The sequence below is a fragment of the Triturus cristatus genome, chromosome 2_2 (assembly GCF_964204655.1).
Source record: "Triturus cristatus chromosome 2_2, aTriCri1.1, whole genome shotgun sequence".
Taxonomy (NCBI): Eukaryota; Metazoa; Chordata; class Amphibia; order Caudata; family Salamandridae; genus Triturus; species Triturus cristatus.
The window spans coordinates 535,833,161-535,849,254 of record NC_140582.1 but is presented as its reverse complement, the minus strand read 5'-3'; the positions used below and the strand labels follow the sequence as shown (position 1 = coordinate 535,849,254).

Below are 16,094 nucleotides of genomic sequence, written 5' to 3'. Positions count from 1 at the left end.
CACGTCCTAGCTGCAAACCCAGGGCACATTTGTAGGGTGTGCAGTGTAAAATATTGTGCGGAACAGTCTCATGGCTCTCCCTAGCTGTAGACCAGTGTGGGTTCATCCTTAGTGCAAACAATCATAAGGCACAGGTGTGTGGCACTCCGTAGCCGTAGACGCAGGGCACATTTGTAGGGCCAGCAGTCTAAAATATCGTGCGGCACAGTCTCATGGCTCTCCCTATCTGTAGACCAGTGTGGGTCCATCCTTAGTGCAAACTATCATAGGGCACAGGTGTGTGGCACTCCATAGCCGTAGACGCAAAGCACATTTGTAGGGCCAGCAGTCTAAAATATCGTGCGGCACAGTCTCGTGGCTCTCCCTAGCTGTAGACCTGTGTGGGTCCATCCTTAGTGCAAACTATAATAGGGCACAGGTGTGTGGCACTCCATACCTACAGACCCAGGGCACATTTTATAGGGCCCGGAGTATAACATGTCATAAGACGAAGGTACATGGCAGTCCATAGCTGCAGGCCTGTGCCGCACTCTCAATAGTGGGAACTCTCATAGGGCAGAAATGCATGACTTTCCCTAGTTGAAGAACTCTGTGGGATCTTCATTAGCAGAAACCATCTTATGGCATAGGTGCATGGTAATCCCTGGCTTCAGAACCGTGTCGCTCTCTGTTAGTGGAAACTATAATAGGGCACAAATGCACGGCAATTCTTGGCTGCAGACCCGTGTGGGGCCCTTCTTGGTGTAAGCTATCGCAGGGCACAGGTGCCTGGCACTCCATGCATTCAGACATGTCCAGGGTAAGCGTGTCTGGCACTGCACAGCACAAACCTATCTACGCCTCTCTATAGCTGCCGCCATCCTAAGGCCCTCTATATCAACCGATCCTTACTGTAACGTAGGCTCCATTCATTGTTATGATTTGTTTGCCTGTAATGTCGGGTTGGTTTAACGTAAACATGAAGCCTTGTTTCACCATGGGTCATATTCACAGCAAGAAGGCAGAAGATGTTCCCCGTGCCAGATGACTGAGCTTGAACCCGCGTATTTCTGACTGCCAGTCACTCAAGACACACCTTGAGAAGAGTGCTCACAAAGGGAATCGAGCACTCTGCTAAGTTGCCGGAGTGAAATTAGTTCAGAAGTGAACTCAAGTTGGGGCATTGGCTCTATTCCGCCAGTGAGTTCTCTCAAGCATAGTTGTTGTCAGCCGTTCATCATTAAGGGCACCTGGCACTATATTTACTGCATAGGCAAGGAGTTCTGCGATTATACATGTTGATGCCCTTGCTCCCTCCTAACGTAACAACGAGCTCCAATTGTTAGCTGCTGCCATAGTCAATCACATCAGTCCAGCATTTGCAAGGGTTCAGAACTTCCCCCGCTGCGAGGAGTTTACCGCTACTGAAGGGTTCCGCTTGCCAGATGCAATTAGTCGCGGCAGATCGCTTTGTGCTTGCCATTTTGGAATTGTATGCAATCTTTGTTGAAGTGTTTTCGGGATGTGCTCAGCCCAGTAATTCTTGCTTGATCAGAGTGTGCATGGTGACCTCTTTTTGAAGGTCATAACAGGATACTGTAGAAAAACTGATGGAGAGAGTGTATGTAAGGTGGATTCCCATAGACTGGCTTCTCATTAAATTCTTGATTAGGTTGTAACCCTTCCTGTTGTCCTGTGTGTAAAGATGTTTTCCTCAGTGTGACAGCAAAAACAAATTAGTACGTATTGAGGGCATGAGGCATCCCATGCCCCAAAATACTGTTCTGTTCACTTATGGCCTTCATATGATCAATCACAACACCACCCCAGCGAACGTAGACCATGCTTCCCATTTTTCTGTGTTTTTCTGGATTGCTACTCACAAGCTGTGTATATTCTAAAGGAGTCTGGCCGAGGGTCTCCATAGCCGAGGCCTGGTTATGCTGAACAAATGCACTGAGGGCAGACAGTGGTCCTTGAGTGAAGAAAGGGGAGTTCTTGGGGGCCACCCTGTGTTTCACATGATCTTCATGGTAGTTGTTCGATAGTGTCACAGAGGGTCTACACAGCAGAGGCCCAGCTATAGGTCGTTAGTAAAGAAAGGGGCTGCCCTGGGGTCCACCAAACCCCAGGTTTGTGTCAATGGAATTTTCCATAAATTGTGCTGATTCGAAAGAAGTCTGACAGAGTATTTACACCAGAGGCCTCGTTAGACTTCTCTGAGTGCAGACAGAATACACTGGGAGGGTCTCTCTGAAATCCATCTCGCCGGAGTTGTAGCCAAGTTCCTTGCAGATTTGGGGCAGTAAAGAGTACACCGGGACCCCAGGACCTGGGTGCTGGAATCCCCGCGCCCAGTTTTACTCGGTATTCAAGGGCATCTAAATGTTGTCCTTAAAAAGGAGAGAGCCTCGGATTCCTAACATACCTGTGGGATATTCTAGTTTCCACACAGGGCAGCTGAGAAAAGGACTGGCTTTGTAGCGTTTCTATTTTTGAAGATGTGTAAAAGCGGCGTCATGCCCACGGATGCTGCGTCGTGCCCACGGATGCTGCGTCGTGCCCACGGATGCTGCTTCCTGTAGCGCCACACGGGGCCGGCCTTTGACATGCTCCAGCTGGGCCCAGGCCGCCAGTCTTAAGAGTGGAAGTAGGGCGCTCTCTACATGAAGGTCATGCAGATACCAGAGTCCTTCTCACCTGGCTCCAGTTATGCACATCAAAGTGCTTTCACTCGTTTTTTTAACATGTCGCAGGCGCTGTTTTTAACACCCGACAGCCTGCTTTCTTGCCCTCTCATTCCCCGCTGCCACATACTATTAACCCCCCTCCCAAGAACACAGCTTGGCCCCAGCCTGCAGAGCTTACCTGTGAGTAGTTCAGGTGAGTTGGGGGAGGTGCAGAGATCTATGCTTCTGAGGCCAGTCACAACTCTGATGTCATCAGGCAGGGACTGACTTGAACACACAAGGGGCTCCCTGCGGCCTAATTTTATCCATCATCAACAGGGAGGACGCAACCTATTTTTTACCTAGGGCACTATCCCGGCAGTCGATGTATGGGGAACGACCAAGTGATGACTAGTTCAAAATAACACTTGGTCATGTCTACCATTCCGCATGGGACGCAAGGCTGGCTTGGTGTAAACAGCAGGCATAGTGTCGAATGATCAGGAGGGAGAACTAAAATAACTCCTGCTTGAGTTTGCAGATATCCCCCATTTTGCGCAACGATTTCTCATTTACTATAATGCGCTTGGGTTTTTTGTCTGTGTAGTTATCAACTTTTTTTTTTACCCAGAGTAGGAACTCATTTGGTTTGGCAATGTGTGGTGCTCGCACAGTAAGGGTTAGACTATATCCAAGGGAATTCCAGGCTAACCTACATTCACACCACTGGGAGGACTGGAAAGGGAGGGGCTTACCACGCACCGAGACCAGAGGTGCGCTCCGTGACCGTTGCTGTACCTACAGCATACTGTTTGTTTCACCTGAAACTTCTGCTCAACGTGCTTTGTTTGCTCATATGAAAGGGCCTTGGCGTTTGTGTTTGCATATTAACATCGCTTGAATAAGCCGGTGAATGTGAACTGCTTTGTGTTTGTAGTAAAACAAAGCTGCTCCCAAAGCAAGCATAGTTGGCTGCACATTGGAGGAACGCACATTATCATAAGTGCACAATAAGAGCATTCACTGAGATTCTCGAAGGTCACCCCTTTTCATTAGTACTGCAGTTTAAACCCTGCTCTACCATGGCAAATAGAGGGGAGAAGAAGAAAAGTGGCTAAAATGACTGTCCTGCAGAAAGACTTGCAGGTGCCAGGCTCCAGTTCTGGTAGGGTAAACTCGGACGTTCATCCTTTAGAGAAGTTAACACGTGTATCAAAGTGTTTGGTAGTAATATCACCTATTTGTAAGGAGAAATACTTCATTTACTTTGAGTGTTACTTTGAGTGTTAGACAATACTTCACAGTTGGAATGATTATTGTCACGTGTTTTCATGATTCAGTTATGTGAGATCCCTCTTCTTGAGTGACCAAGAAATTAAATAAATTATAAACATCCTTATTGCCTGAAGCAATTCAAGACTCCAGTCCAGGGAGTGAGAGATCTTCGCAGTATAGTACGCTCCCTGTGATAGGCCTTTTTGAAGGTCGGGGGCGGGGCCTCTACTCTTCAGATCTCTTGGTTTGTTGGAGAGTGCATTGCTCTGTCCATGGAGGTCTTGCTTTTTGCACAAATTCGGTTTTCATAGTCACCATAGTACCGAGTTGGCACTGATCACAGCTACGGAAGAAATCAGGCAAACCATAGATAGCGGAGACAATGCGGCTCTGATCCTTTTGGATCTGTCATCCACATTTGATATGGTCAACCAGGCTCTCCTAATTGATCGCCTTGAAACAATAGGGATCAAAGGTTACTCTTAAATTTATCTCTTCTTTTTTGGAAGACCGTATCCAGACGGTCTCTCTTAGTGATTTTACCTCACCATCCTTTTTATTGGCCTGTGGGGACCCCCAGGGCTCATCTTTGAGCCCCACTTAGTTCAACTTTTATTTGACCCCACTTGCAAACCTGATCAGATCATTTGACTTCTCCCTAGTCTCTTTTGCAGATAATACACAGATTGTTGTATCGATCACTGACAATCCTGGGGACACGGCAGCTCAGTTTCACGATTGCATGCACCTCATTGGGAAGTGGATGAGCAGCAATTGTCTGAAACTGAACTCCACAAAGACTGAGGTTATGCTATTTGGCACCGATCCATCTTTTTGGTCCAACAACTGGTGGCCCCAGGAACTAGGGATTTTGCCTACCCTCAGTGACAAAGCAAAAATAAAAACTTTGGGATAAATATTGACACTAACTTATCCTTTGAAGGATAGATAAAACATATCACTTCCTCATGCTTCTTCAGCCTGAAAACTCTAAGGAAAGTGTTGCCTTATATCCCATCAAGTCTACAAAAGAGGGTAGGTACAACTCTTATCTCCTCTAAAATAGACTATGGTAACGCTCTCTTCATCAATATCCGAAAGCGCTTTCTTCAAGATCTACAAACGCTACAGAATGCCGTGGCAGGGCTACTACTGGGCATTCCAAAATATAAATCAGCTTTCCAAGCTCTGATTCAACTACACTAGCTCCCTATTGATAAACACATTCATTTTAAGGCACTCTGTATTGCCTTCAGAGCTCAACAAGCTGTCGGCCCAGACTATTTGATTGAGTTTTCAACGCTACATTCCTTCTCGTCCTCTACGCTCATCCACAAGCGGTAATCTTGTAATCCCCAGATTTAAAAAAGCTAACTGGGGTGGGAGAGGTTTCATTGTTTGCACCTCTAGGCCGTGAAACTCTCCTACAACAGAACTTAAAATTAAGACAATCTGCTAGATTTCAGGAAACATCTAAAAACCTGGCTATTCTGCAAATAACTCTGTCTTTTTCCGGAACCTCTTAGCTTTATTGTCCGCCTAGCTCCTTGATACCCCCGGGTGATTGTTGCACTTTATCAATTTTATTTTTATTTCATTTCATTTCATTCACCAGTTCGTTTCTGGGAGCCTAAACAATGCAACAGATCTCCAAGACAGTTGTTGCTGGCTTCACATAATATATGATTGACAGCTTGCCGAAAAAAGGATTGCTTCCAGTGAACCTTTCTCTAATAGGATGGCTCTGTGGATGTATGTATCTGCTGCAATCATGTATCATTATAAGATGATTGATTCTATAACCTGTTGGTTAACTCTTCCTTTCAGTCTGAGGTCAATAATCAATGCATCTGAGTAGGGTAATATTAACATTGGATACCTGTGACGCCTTTTCTCGAGGTCCTGGTATAGGGAGTGATTACTGGCAGTGTTCATGGGGGATTGTTAATTACCGCTGGTGCCCTTGGTGCTCCGAGGTCAATGCTTGTATAACCTGGTAATGACCTGTACACTTGATTCTCCAGGGGTAACGGAAGAACTGCAAGGTTTATTCCAGTAGATAGAAGAAGGTTGAACTCAACTGCAGTATGAGACCGGTTTTATATCTAATAACTTCAATGTTCGGTCAGAGCCGCAGCTTTGAAAAATGTGTTGTATGGCCCAGTAGGAAAATAGGACAAATTAAGAAAACATCAATACAAAATGAAGATGGTTCTAGCATTTTCAAGTCTAAAAAGCACTCAAAACACTCCTTAGCTGCTCCAAGTAAATTAATACAAAGTTCTGTGGTTGTATTTTCCGATGGGGAACGGATTGGGGTTCCTTTTTGTCAGATTTTGTGAAGATTCAGGCTTACTATTGGCTATTTTCTGCAACCAGTCAGTGGTCATAGCTGCCAGGCAGAACGTTACAATGTATCACATTGTCTAGGATATTTCTGGTCTCTGCCTAAGTTTCTCAAAAACCCATGGCACAAGTCTGAACAACTTGGGGAGTCTCAGCCCAGGTTGATGAGATTCTAGTACAGTTGTCCAAAATCCAAGTAAGCTATTAGGCCAGTTCACAAAGGCTCACTGTAGTTAAGTGTTTGGCTATTGGTATTCACAAATGGGACATACTTCAAGCCTAATGGTGCCGCGCTTCCATTCCCAGAGTAATTCTATCAGTATGTTGTCAACCTCTTAAAATACTTTTCTAGGAAACAGCCTCTTGCATCCCTGGAACACATGTAGGCATCAGAGTAGCACCACAATTTCCCTCAGTGCTATCCATCCCATCGTAGGCACGGAATTAATGAGCCAAAGAGTAACTGATATTCACAAGCCAGCTATGACTTTCTCGTAATTCCTCTTCAGCACTCATAGTGGGTTGTTGGCAATCGTTATTCCCAGGTGCTAGAAAGATTTCCTGTCCCATCACAGGCGGAGCACCAGAAGAGTCCCTCACTGTCATCCTTCAGTGCCCCTATGCAAATAGAATATTTTCTCCCAATTTTTTCTCAGATGTCATCGAATGTTCCTACTTTACACAACCGACATAAGCGTTTTTTTTTCAAATAAACAGGCTTGTCATCGGCAACTAGTAATTCCAGCCCAGACTATGTTGTTGGCTCCTAAAGGCAGTCTTCATTCTGCAAACAAGTGTGTCAATTGCAGGGTATTTGGGAGTGGAGATCATGGCCTTCCTTGCCTTGCACCCCTGTCCAGGTCCCTTCTTTTCGGAACTGTGAAGTCAGACTTGGTACCACCTCCTGTAAATTAGTCCAAGATGCTTTTCGGCATCCAAAATCACCAAAACAAATTCCCTATCTCCCTGTGTCACTTTGTCCATTGCAAAATGTCACAGATTCACTGTCTTTTATTATTTATAACTCTTATTGGTGCTCATATATCGGTCCCCTGTTGTAATTCTTACCCTTTTAGCTAGGGCTTTCCCAAGAATTTTATCAACATTCTGCAGAGGCTGTTCTCAGTAAGTTGTATAGTCTATTGTGCGCGTAATGGGTCCTGGAAAGAGCTTCACTCTTTCTTCTCTAGTGAGGCGTAGGAGGATTCAAGAGGCAGATGCCTTCCTCAGTGCCCTTATATCTGTTCTCCAATATCGCTCTTTACTCTCTCAGCAGTACCCTTCCCTCTCTCCGAATCCAAATCAATGTAAGAATGTCATCAGCAAATGTGTCCCTGGAGCTACCCAACTCCCTGGAGTAAGAGGAGTATGAAGAATGGTGATACTGACTTCTCCATTTCTTTGTGATTTGTCCACCCCTGCAGCTGTGAGGTGCACCTCCAGAGGGAAAAACCTGAAATTCACTTACTGCCTCTGGCACAATCCTGCTCTCAATCTCTTAATGTAGTCATAAGTTCCCTGAACTCTTTGAAGTCCGTAATCAGGTCCCTGCAGGCATGTTGTGACCAGTGTCCTAAATTTGAAAACATTTATTTAACACGCCGGCTGTGTGCTCAAGGATCACATTGAGTCCTGCCATCGTGTTATGACACCCATTCCTCTCATAGCACCTGGCGGAAGCAAGCTGTTTCCACTTCAAGTGCATTACTACTGATGCTCAATCCTTTGAGACCCAGCCTGCTCCCTCCCATTCAACCAAGGGACCTAATATTAGCTTTAGGATGGAGCAACCAAGGTCATCCTGCAGTCCCAACACAATTAAACAAAAAACAAAAAGAGTACTGCACCAGCGGACCACATAGTGGCCTCACATGGTGTTGGCACCCCCGTAGAGTAGACAGGGAGGACAAGGCAGTCCATCTTGAAGCAAAGGTCTATCGGCAAACAACTAGCAGCGGTTGGCAACACTCTTTGTTCCCCAGGACACCTTTTACAAGGCACATTTCATTACCCCTGGGGCATGGATTAGGCATCATAGCACTCGTGCATTGCCATTTTAGTATTTCCAATTGTTTTTCACTTTGTAATCCGCCCTTAATCCTGTAGTATTCTTAGCAGCCTTCTCAGCATTGACGGTACTGTTAGTCCTTTAGGCATTAGCCAGTCCCTTACTGCACCTTCCAGAACACCTATCCTACCCAGATTATTGGGAACAATTAATGTACCAAACAAAGCTTACACAAAAATAGGAAAACGTATCAACAAAGTGATGTCATCTGTATGTATGAACACATAGTGCTGCCTTTAAGTTTCCTAATAGAAGGGAGTCCAGTTCAATACTTGCGTCCAATGTCGAGAGTAGCAGTCCTATTAGCAGCGAGTGTTGAAAGGGGAAGTTGCATCATATTGTTGACATGTTTTCCTATTTTTGTCCTTGGCACATTCATTGTCTTATTTATATTAGTCGAAGTGAGATGACTCATGGGATAATACATAGTTTTTATGATGCTTTGCCTCCCTAGGCTGTTTTGATAGTCAATGAATTGGTGTTATAGTTAAATCCTCCCTGGAAACTTTTTCCATTAGTTTTGATTTTTGAACAGTGAAGTATTTCTGGTCTTTCTCGGGTAGAGATGGCAGGGCCTAGGCAACTGAATCAAAACCCCAATTACGTACTGTAACTGAGTCATGTGATTTGGAAAACTGGTTGATCTGGCATGAAATGGCTGCCCCTAGAAGATGATGTTGTGTCTTGGTATTTGATCTGTACATGAATTTGGAAGTTTTAACTTTTGCTTCCACACAGCTTATGGTTTTAAAATGGCTTTAGTAGAGTAGAATGTAGAAGAAGAGTGAGGAGCTCGCCCCCGAAAAATGAGCAAATAAATTAAAATAAATTGAGGGTCATACAATAAAATGTCGACTTTGCAATTATGTTATTTGTGTCATGCAGTCAACATGCAAGCTGCCTTTCTAGTTTCTTATCATCTTGTTTGTTTGAATTGTAGTACGGCAGGATTGGTGCCATGCTCAGCCACGCCAACTACCTTTGGGGACCTGAGAGCAGCGAACGGGCAAGGTCAGCATCGGCGCCGGATAACATCTGTCCAGCCTCCTGCAGGTCTCCAGGAATGGCTCAAAATGTTTCAGGTACGTTTTTTTCAGCTAAATTTGGTGCTTCATCCATGTGGCACCAATTTCTGACAGTTTTTGTACACATGCTCCTGGTCTCTTGATTGTGCATTGAAGAAAAAGATTTTCAATTTTATCTATTTTAAATATGTTCTAAAATTATTAGTTCATATTATTTTCAAGCTCTGAGAATGATCAGTCGCAACATTAGTAAATTAACGTTTTTTGAGTTGTGTTCGGAAAATTATAAAATTTTAGAGGCGGCTATCGTATTCATTTTGCCGTAACTGTACAGTACAACCAGTAAAAAAATATATATTCTACTAAATTCTTAGAACTACAGAAGTATCCTAAAATTTCCTCTCCCCAACAGTCCAGAGTCGTTAGCACCAAATAACAGGCATCGTTCAGTGCATACAGTCTGAAATAGAATCCTCTGTCCTTAACTGATCAAAATAAATATGTTTATTAGGAGAGTAAACCCAACAAAATGTGCCACAACTGTACTATACAACTTAAAACACCTGTGAAAAACCTGTAGATATATACATTTTAAAATATGAGTCTGTGAAAAAACTGATCATGCCTTTAGGTCTTATGGTCAGTGTAGATTTCTGCATAAAGAAACAGAGGCTAATAGTATAGGTATATTTAAAGCTAATTAACTATTGGATTCACCGTAGCCACAAATCCATTTAAGATTTTTTTTCTCTCCAAAAGTAGACTTGTTACCTGTGCATGTTTGTAGGAAATTCCTGTCATTGGTCGCTATATTCACCAGTCATACTAGCCATTACTCCTCAATTAAAATGCCTGGCAAGCAAGAATGCAGGCCCACTCCTGCCAATTGATGGATGCATTTGAATCTACCCGTCTAGCATTTTTAAGTAATAAAACAAAAGGCTTACAAAATGAAACAAACAATTTTTCCTATTCAGAACACTGACCATATGTGTGCATGGTCTTATAAAAGCGAACAACATATCTGTAAGGCTTGTGGAACATGGAAGACATTTCATTAGCCTACTGAAAATGGAAGCAAGTGTGATGAACTTCTGCAACTTTCCAATGACAGCTGGCAGTATTGCTGAAACTGCTGTATTAATTGTGCCAAGGTTTCATATTTACTCTGCCACTCCACGATTTGTGTGTTTCGCTGCCAAACATTGTTCATGTGAAAGAGAATCTTCTTTTTGGTTTCATCAGTGGGCAGGCCTCTGATACATCCCAGCACCATGCTCATTGCTCTTGTTGGGTCTGTCTCCTTTTTCCCTCATAACCATATTTTGCCCACAAGCTCTGTTGATGAAGCACACATTTTCCAATGTGACATGGGGAGACCCTGGTATTGCTTTCTTATTCCACGCTTCTGTGGTGTTGATCTCTTCTGTGCCCTCAGCAGCAGAAACACCTTACTTGATGAGGACAAGCTTGGGAAAAAACTCTGCAGCCTTTGAAAAGTCTTGAAAAGAGATAATCATACTCTAAGTGAGGACTTGTCTTCCAAAACTTGTTCGGCTTTTCTAACGGCAGTAACAAAACATTTAAATTGCAGCGTATATCAAACTCTAGGAGTCGTCCTTTCAATTGGAATTTAAAAGAGCTTAATAGATTTGATTAAAACCCTAACACCACAGGACATTCCCCACAGTCTGCCTACCTACTGTATGATCAATAAAATCGTAGTGTGCGACATATCAGAATGATGGCAAGGTATATTGAGGTTTATTCCTCTCAGCTAGAAATGAAAAATATCAGTGAGTAGTTAAAAAAAAAAAAAAAACATGTGAAGCAACAAGTGCTACCATTTTTTGGGCCTTTCCTGGGGTAGAAGACCTGCCAATGTCCTCTCACTTCACTCTGCTTTGCACAGTACTGGTCCAGCTTGAGAGCAGGACATAAACCACATAAAGCCGGTCACATGCCAAGCCCATAAGCAAGAGTAGGTCTGAGGGTATACACGACCTCGTGCTTGGAATTAACTTCTACTGCTTCCACAAATAGGAGAAGGTGAAATGTGGATCGCATGTAAAGTAGTTCATGTGAAACTAGTACTTGCTACAGAACAACAGATGGTTACATTTAGGAAACACACCTGATTCCCACAAAATGTACAATGTATTCAAAAGCCTCGCATGACTGATGGTAAAGAAGTTGGTATTTATGCCCCTTTCTTCTACTGGCCAACTAATGCTATTCAATAAGAACTTCACAAACCAACTCATTTCCCAGCTGTTTATATTTTCCTTTGATAGCGAACCACTGTAAGTTAAAGAATGTGTACTTCAGATATTTTACTGCCGAAAAAAGTAACCACTTCCTCTGTCAGCTGTTTAGAAGACTTTGCCAGAAGCTTCTTGCTTGTGGAGTACTGTTATATCACTTTCATATTTTTTACTATTTTTATGACGATATCTTTAAATGGCTTAACGTGAACAGCCTATTTTCTCTTGGTAGTGGCGAGATCTGCCACTTTTGATAAAAATGTATCACTGCTTTATTTTTTTCCTCAGTGTAGAGGACAGAATTAATATATTTCGGTTCACAGACCACCCACTCACTCCTTAAGATTGAAGGATCACCATACAATATTAACTCTACTTTTATCTAACTACTGTTCCTGACATGACTAAGTGACCGTGCAGCACTCTTTACCATGCATTTTCCTGACTCTCCAATGAGACCTTATTTAATTATCAGAATTGGATGTTTTATGCCGCTTTCTTTGTACATTAGACTGAAGGCATTCTGCCGCGAGAATTCAAATGCTGCTAACTCATGCATTATGGCTACATATACAATCCATTGCGTGTTTAGCAGCTGCATTGAGCAGTGGCTCCTCTGGTAGCTCCAGAAAACACATGGGTGTCTCGTAGAGTCATGGTCTTTAACAGACCATGATTTTGAAAACCTTAGTTTAACGCTATCTACAATATCACATTCAGAAGTTTAATCTCGAGGAAGGTACTAATTCCTGTCCAACTCTAAAAACATAGTCTTCCTCTGCCCTTGATTTGCAGCTGTTTTGCACCTTAATTGAGTTTTAGTTTTGTTGCCATTTTTTAGTTAAAGATTTTGCATGCTGAAATACATACTTTAATATAGCATCTACAGATTTTCAGATCACACACTCTTTATGTGAGGGTAGAAAGTGCCTTTAAGGGATTAGGAAGTGGATCCCCTTTGGTCTGCAGAAGCACTATGGATCACCAGGTCGAGGTCGGAGAGCGAGGCAAGGCTCGAACATGGTTCACGCAGAATATCTAGGTCTTGGTCTAGCAGAACCATTTGGCTAAAATATAGTCGGGCCAAGTATACCAGGCACTCGACTTTGATTTCCCAATTAATGTTTTTGAGGCCAAAAACTGCTGCTTTTATGTTTCAATTTTTCAGCTTTAATATATGTGTCAGTTAATGCAGTGAAATAATCTACGGTGCGAAGCAATTTACTTTCAATTTCAAAGCGTCTTTATTATATATTTTCAATATGTTTAATGGGTAATTTGAATGCCAAATCTTTTGATGTGTTGGCTTGTGTTGTGGCTCCCAGAGTTAAGCCAGACCAGACCCTTGACTTAACTAGCTCTAGGAATTTACTTGCCTGCCCACCTCTGAGCCAAATGCAAAAAGAACAATTGATGGACAGAATGCAGAACAATGTCATACATTCACCCCAGTACAGAGATCTGGGCCTAAATCCATCGTTTTTTTTGCTCACCATGCCATTCCAGTTTGGACCCAGCCATATGCAAATCAGTCTTGACCCTGCGCCCAATGGGAACAGTCCAGCCCGATCTACCAGGCCAGGTCCTCCCTGGACTGGAAACGAGCATCCTAGGACCGGTTTCGGGCATTCAGCCCTCTTCAACCAAGAATGCTTGACTCCAGTGGCATGGAGGGCATGGGACCCACGTCTGGGCATACCCGTCCCACTCGGGGAACAATAGATTTAACCTAGATCTCTTGATTGATTTATTTAGCATTCCGTTCATCATTTGTGGGTGTAGCACCTCTATGAGCCAGCAGTGTGCATGCTGTAAAAAGAAATGAAAACTTGTCGCTATCTTGCATTGCAAAGTGGTGGCAGGCGTGGTTTGTAGGCGGCTGTTTGATTGGGAAGTTGCACATGAAGACCAACGTCCAGGGAGGAAGTAGTGCCCGCCCTTGTAGGCAGAGGAGAGTTAGCTAACGTTCTGCCAATACACAATCTACAGGTGCCCTACAAGTCCAGCAATCCTGCATATATTGTAAGTGGCATAATGCCACAGGCAAGAGGTTGCCCGGGAAGAAGCCGAATTGTTCTCAGTAGCATGCTATGGTTGACAGGATGTGTGTGTTGTCCAATCTTTTGCTTTAAACTCTGCTTTGAACCTTGGTTCGTGTTTTTAAATGGAGTCAGTCCCCCATGTGGATTGTTTAGCCTTGTGGAGGCAGCATAGTACCTAAAAAGGTACAGTTGAGTTGAATGCTCGACCACTGCGGAGGGAGATGTAATACTGAGAGAGAGCGCCCCTGTCCGAGAGGGACGCGAGATGCTCTTCCCACAGCTATCATTTAGTCTGCTCAATAATGCACATTATTTGGCACAGCACGGGGAGGGGGCGCGAATAGCTGTAATTGTTTGTTCTTTCCCCCAAGCCTTGGGGCTGTTTGCCGTTGCTGTCTCCCGGAGTGGGAAGGCAGTAGTATCTGCGCAGTGCGGGGTCCTTCCGAATGACTTGGCCGAGCACGTTTTCTGACACGCTGCATCTCTGTGCGCGAGACGGCGCAGCGCTTCCCGCGCTCCCTCGGGATGCATTACCACTCCACACCTGGGCTTCAGAGCAGCTCTCCCAGGCTGTGGAAGGAAAACGTGTTTTTCCTCCAACCCCAAGCGGCTTGTTCTTTATTTATAGAACATCAGAACATCCCCCTGACGTGGCGCTGCCGATAATGAAGTGCCTGGCGTGGGTGGGGGTGTGGCCGGGGAGGCACTGCGCTCTAGTAAACAGTCGTTACTTGTTCGTGTCAAATGATTTACACAGAAAACATGCTTTATTTAAAACACAATACTTGTCCGGCGCACATCCTAAATGAGGTGCTGTAATTTACGCGTGCTGTGTTGACTGAGGACTAGCGAGAGATAAATTGGCTTTAAGTGAAAATGTATTTTAAGAAAATGGTTTTAGGAAATTAAAGGCAAGGGCTGGCCAGGTTGTTAATGGCTTGTCTCGATTGCTGCCGTAATAAGTCTCTCTCTACTGAACCCAGTGGCTTTCTACCGCTCTGTGCATCGGTCATAGTCAAACGAAAATGGGAGTCTGCATTTGACGTGTGAAGTGATAAATGACAGTTACGTTGTGGAAAGCATCCTCCTCCTTATTTCCATCACACAAGTGAGGAATCCTTTTGTGATTTGATTTCCAGAGCACTAGTGTGTTCTATTCGTGCTTTCGGTTTCAAGCCATGTCTGTGTTGTTGGACAGGCGTAATTCCCTAGGGTTTACACTGACGTTTTTGTAATTTCTTTTTCAGGTTGTCCAGAAAATGGTATACGTCTTCCTCCCTTTTTATTGCAATCGAGTCTTAGTTCTTTTTGTAAAAATCCCAAAAGCTTTAATTTATAAGTGGTGAAGTGAGAATATGGCTCTGGTGTGTGGACTTTGAGAAACAAGCAGTGGTTTCTTCTGGATACTTCTTTTGTAAAAGATACTTAGCGGACCACTGATGTACCCAACTGTTTGTAGCCTAGATGCCTAGGAGAGAATACAAGTTTCGTAATATACATTTAATGATAATATACCTTAAAACAAGAAAGGGGGGGGGGGAGTTTTCTTGTATAAAACATACATATAGTAAAGATTTTAAACTACATAATTGTGAGTCTCCAGCGTGCAGAGCAAAGTATATTGAGTAAACATTACATTAAAAATAATGCTCACACGCTGACTCTCATTGCGTCTTCCCTGAGTCGAGCATAAAATTGCCATAAGACTTGCCACTTGTCCATTAGAGCACAATTTTCAGGTGAGGTGCCCGCTGTCTGCCTGTTTTCCCCCTTCATGCCTTGTTTATTCAATAGACGGTAACAGACGCTGTCTTCTGCTTTTATTCTTGTTACCGAAGGAACGTTTTACCAATGTGTTGGTAAATCTTGCACCCAATTCTGCTGTATGAATGTGGCATGGTTACTTCTAAGCTGTCTTGCTTCAGTATTGTACAGCGATGGCTAACCACACTACCCCATCAAAGGTCCCAGCTGTCCATTGTTTAAACAAATGTGCCGTTTTTATGCTAAATAGTTGCCTAGCGTTCTGACATACAGCGTGCCATATTTTATGCAAATGATCTGCATTCAGGAACAATTGCATATAACATAAGGGTCAGAGACTTGCTTTAAAATTCTGGTTGAGGTTATCCTGATGGAACTAATTCTCTTTACAGAAGGTCAAACATGGCAGAAAAAAATAACTAATAAAGCGCTACTAAAGTTTTTACATATTTGCATGCATTGATAAAGGATTGCAGACTTACAGCACCTAGTCTCTGCTTACACTTTTATATCCAGGGCTAGAGGACTCACCCGGGCAGTATGGCTTTGGAAAGCATTGTGCCAATTTTTAATCTTGGCAGATTGTTTAGAAATGTTACTCACTTAATATTCTTTAATTTGTACTCCCTTCCCAAACAATACCTTGAATGAATCCACGGCAC

At 43.5% G+C, this 16,094-nt stretch overlaps 1 protein-coding gene across 4 annotated transcripts in view; it reads left to right on the top strand.

Moving 5' to 3' along the window:
• FBXW7 (F-box and WD repeat domain containing 7) overlaps window positions 1-16,094 on the top strand; it is an 806,951-nt gene that overhangs the window by 697,773 nt on the left and 93,084 nt on the right. For all 4 annotated transcript variants that reach the window (XM_085641667.1, XM_085641668.1, XM_085641669.1 and 1 more), the window contains one exon: window positions 9,278-9,419. In XM_085641667.1, coding sequence (XP_085497793.1) covers window positions 9,278-9,419 — 142 coding nt within the window. The remainder of the gene's footprint in view (window positions 1-9,277; window positions 9,420-16,094) is intronic.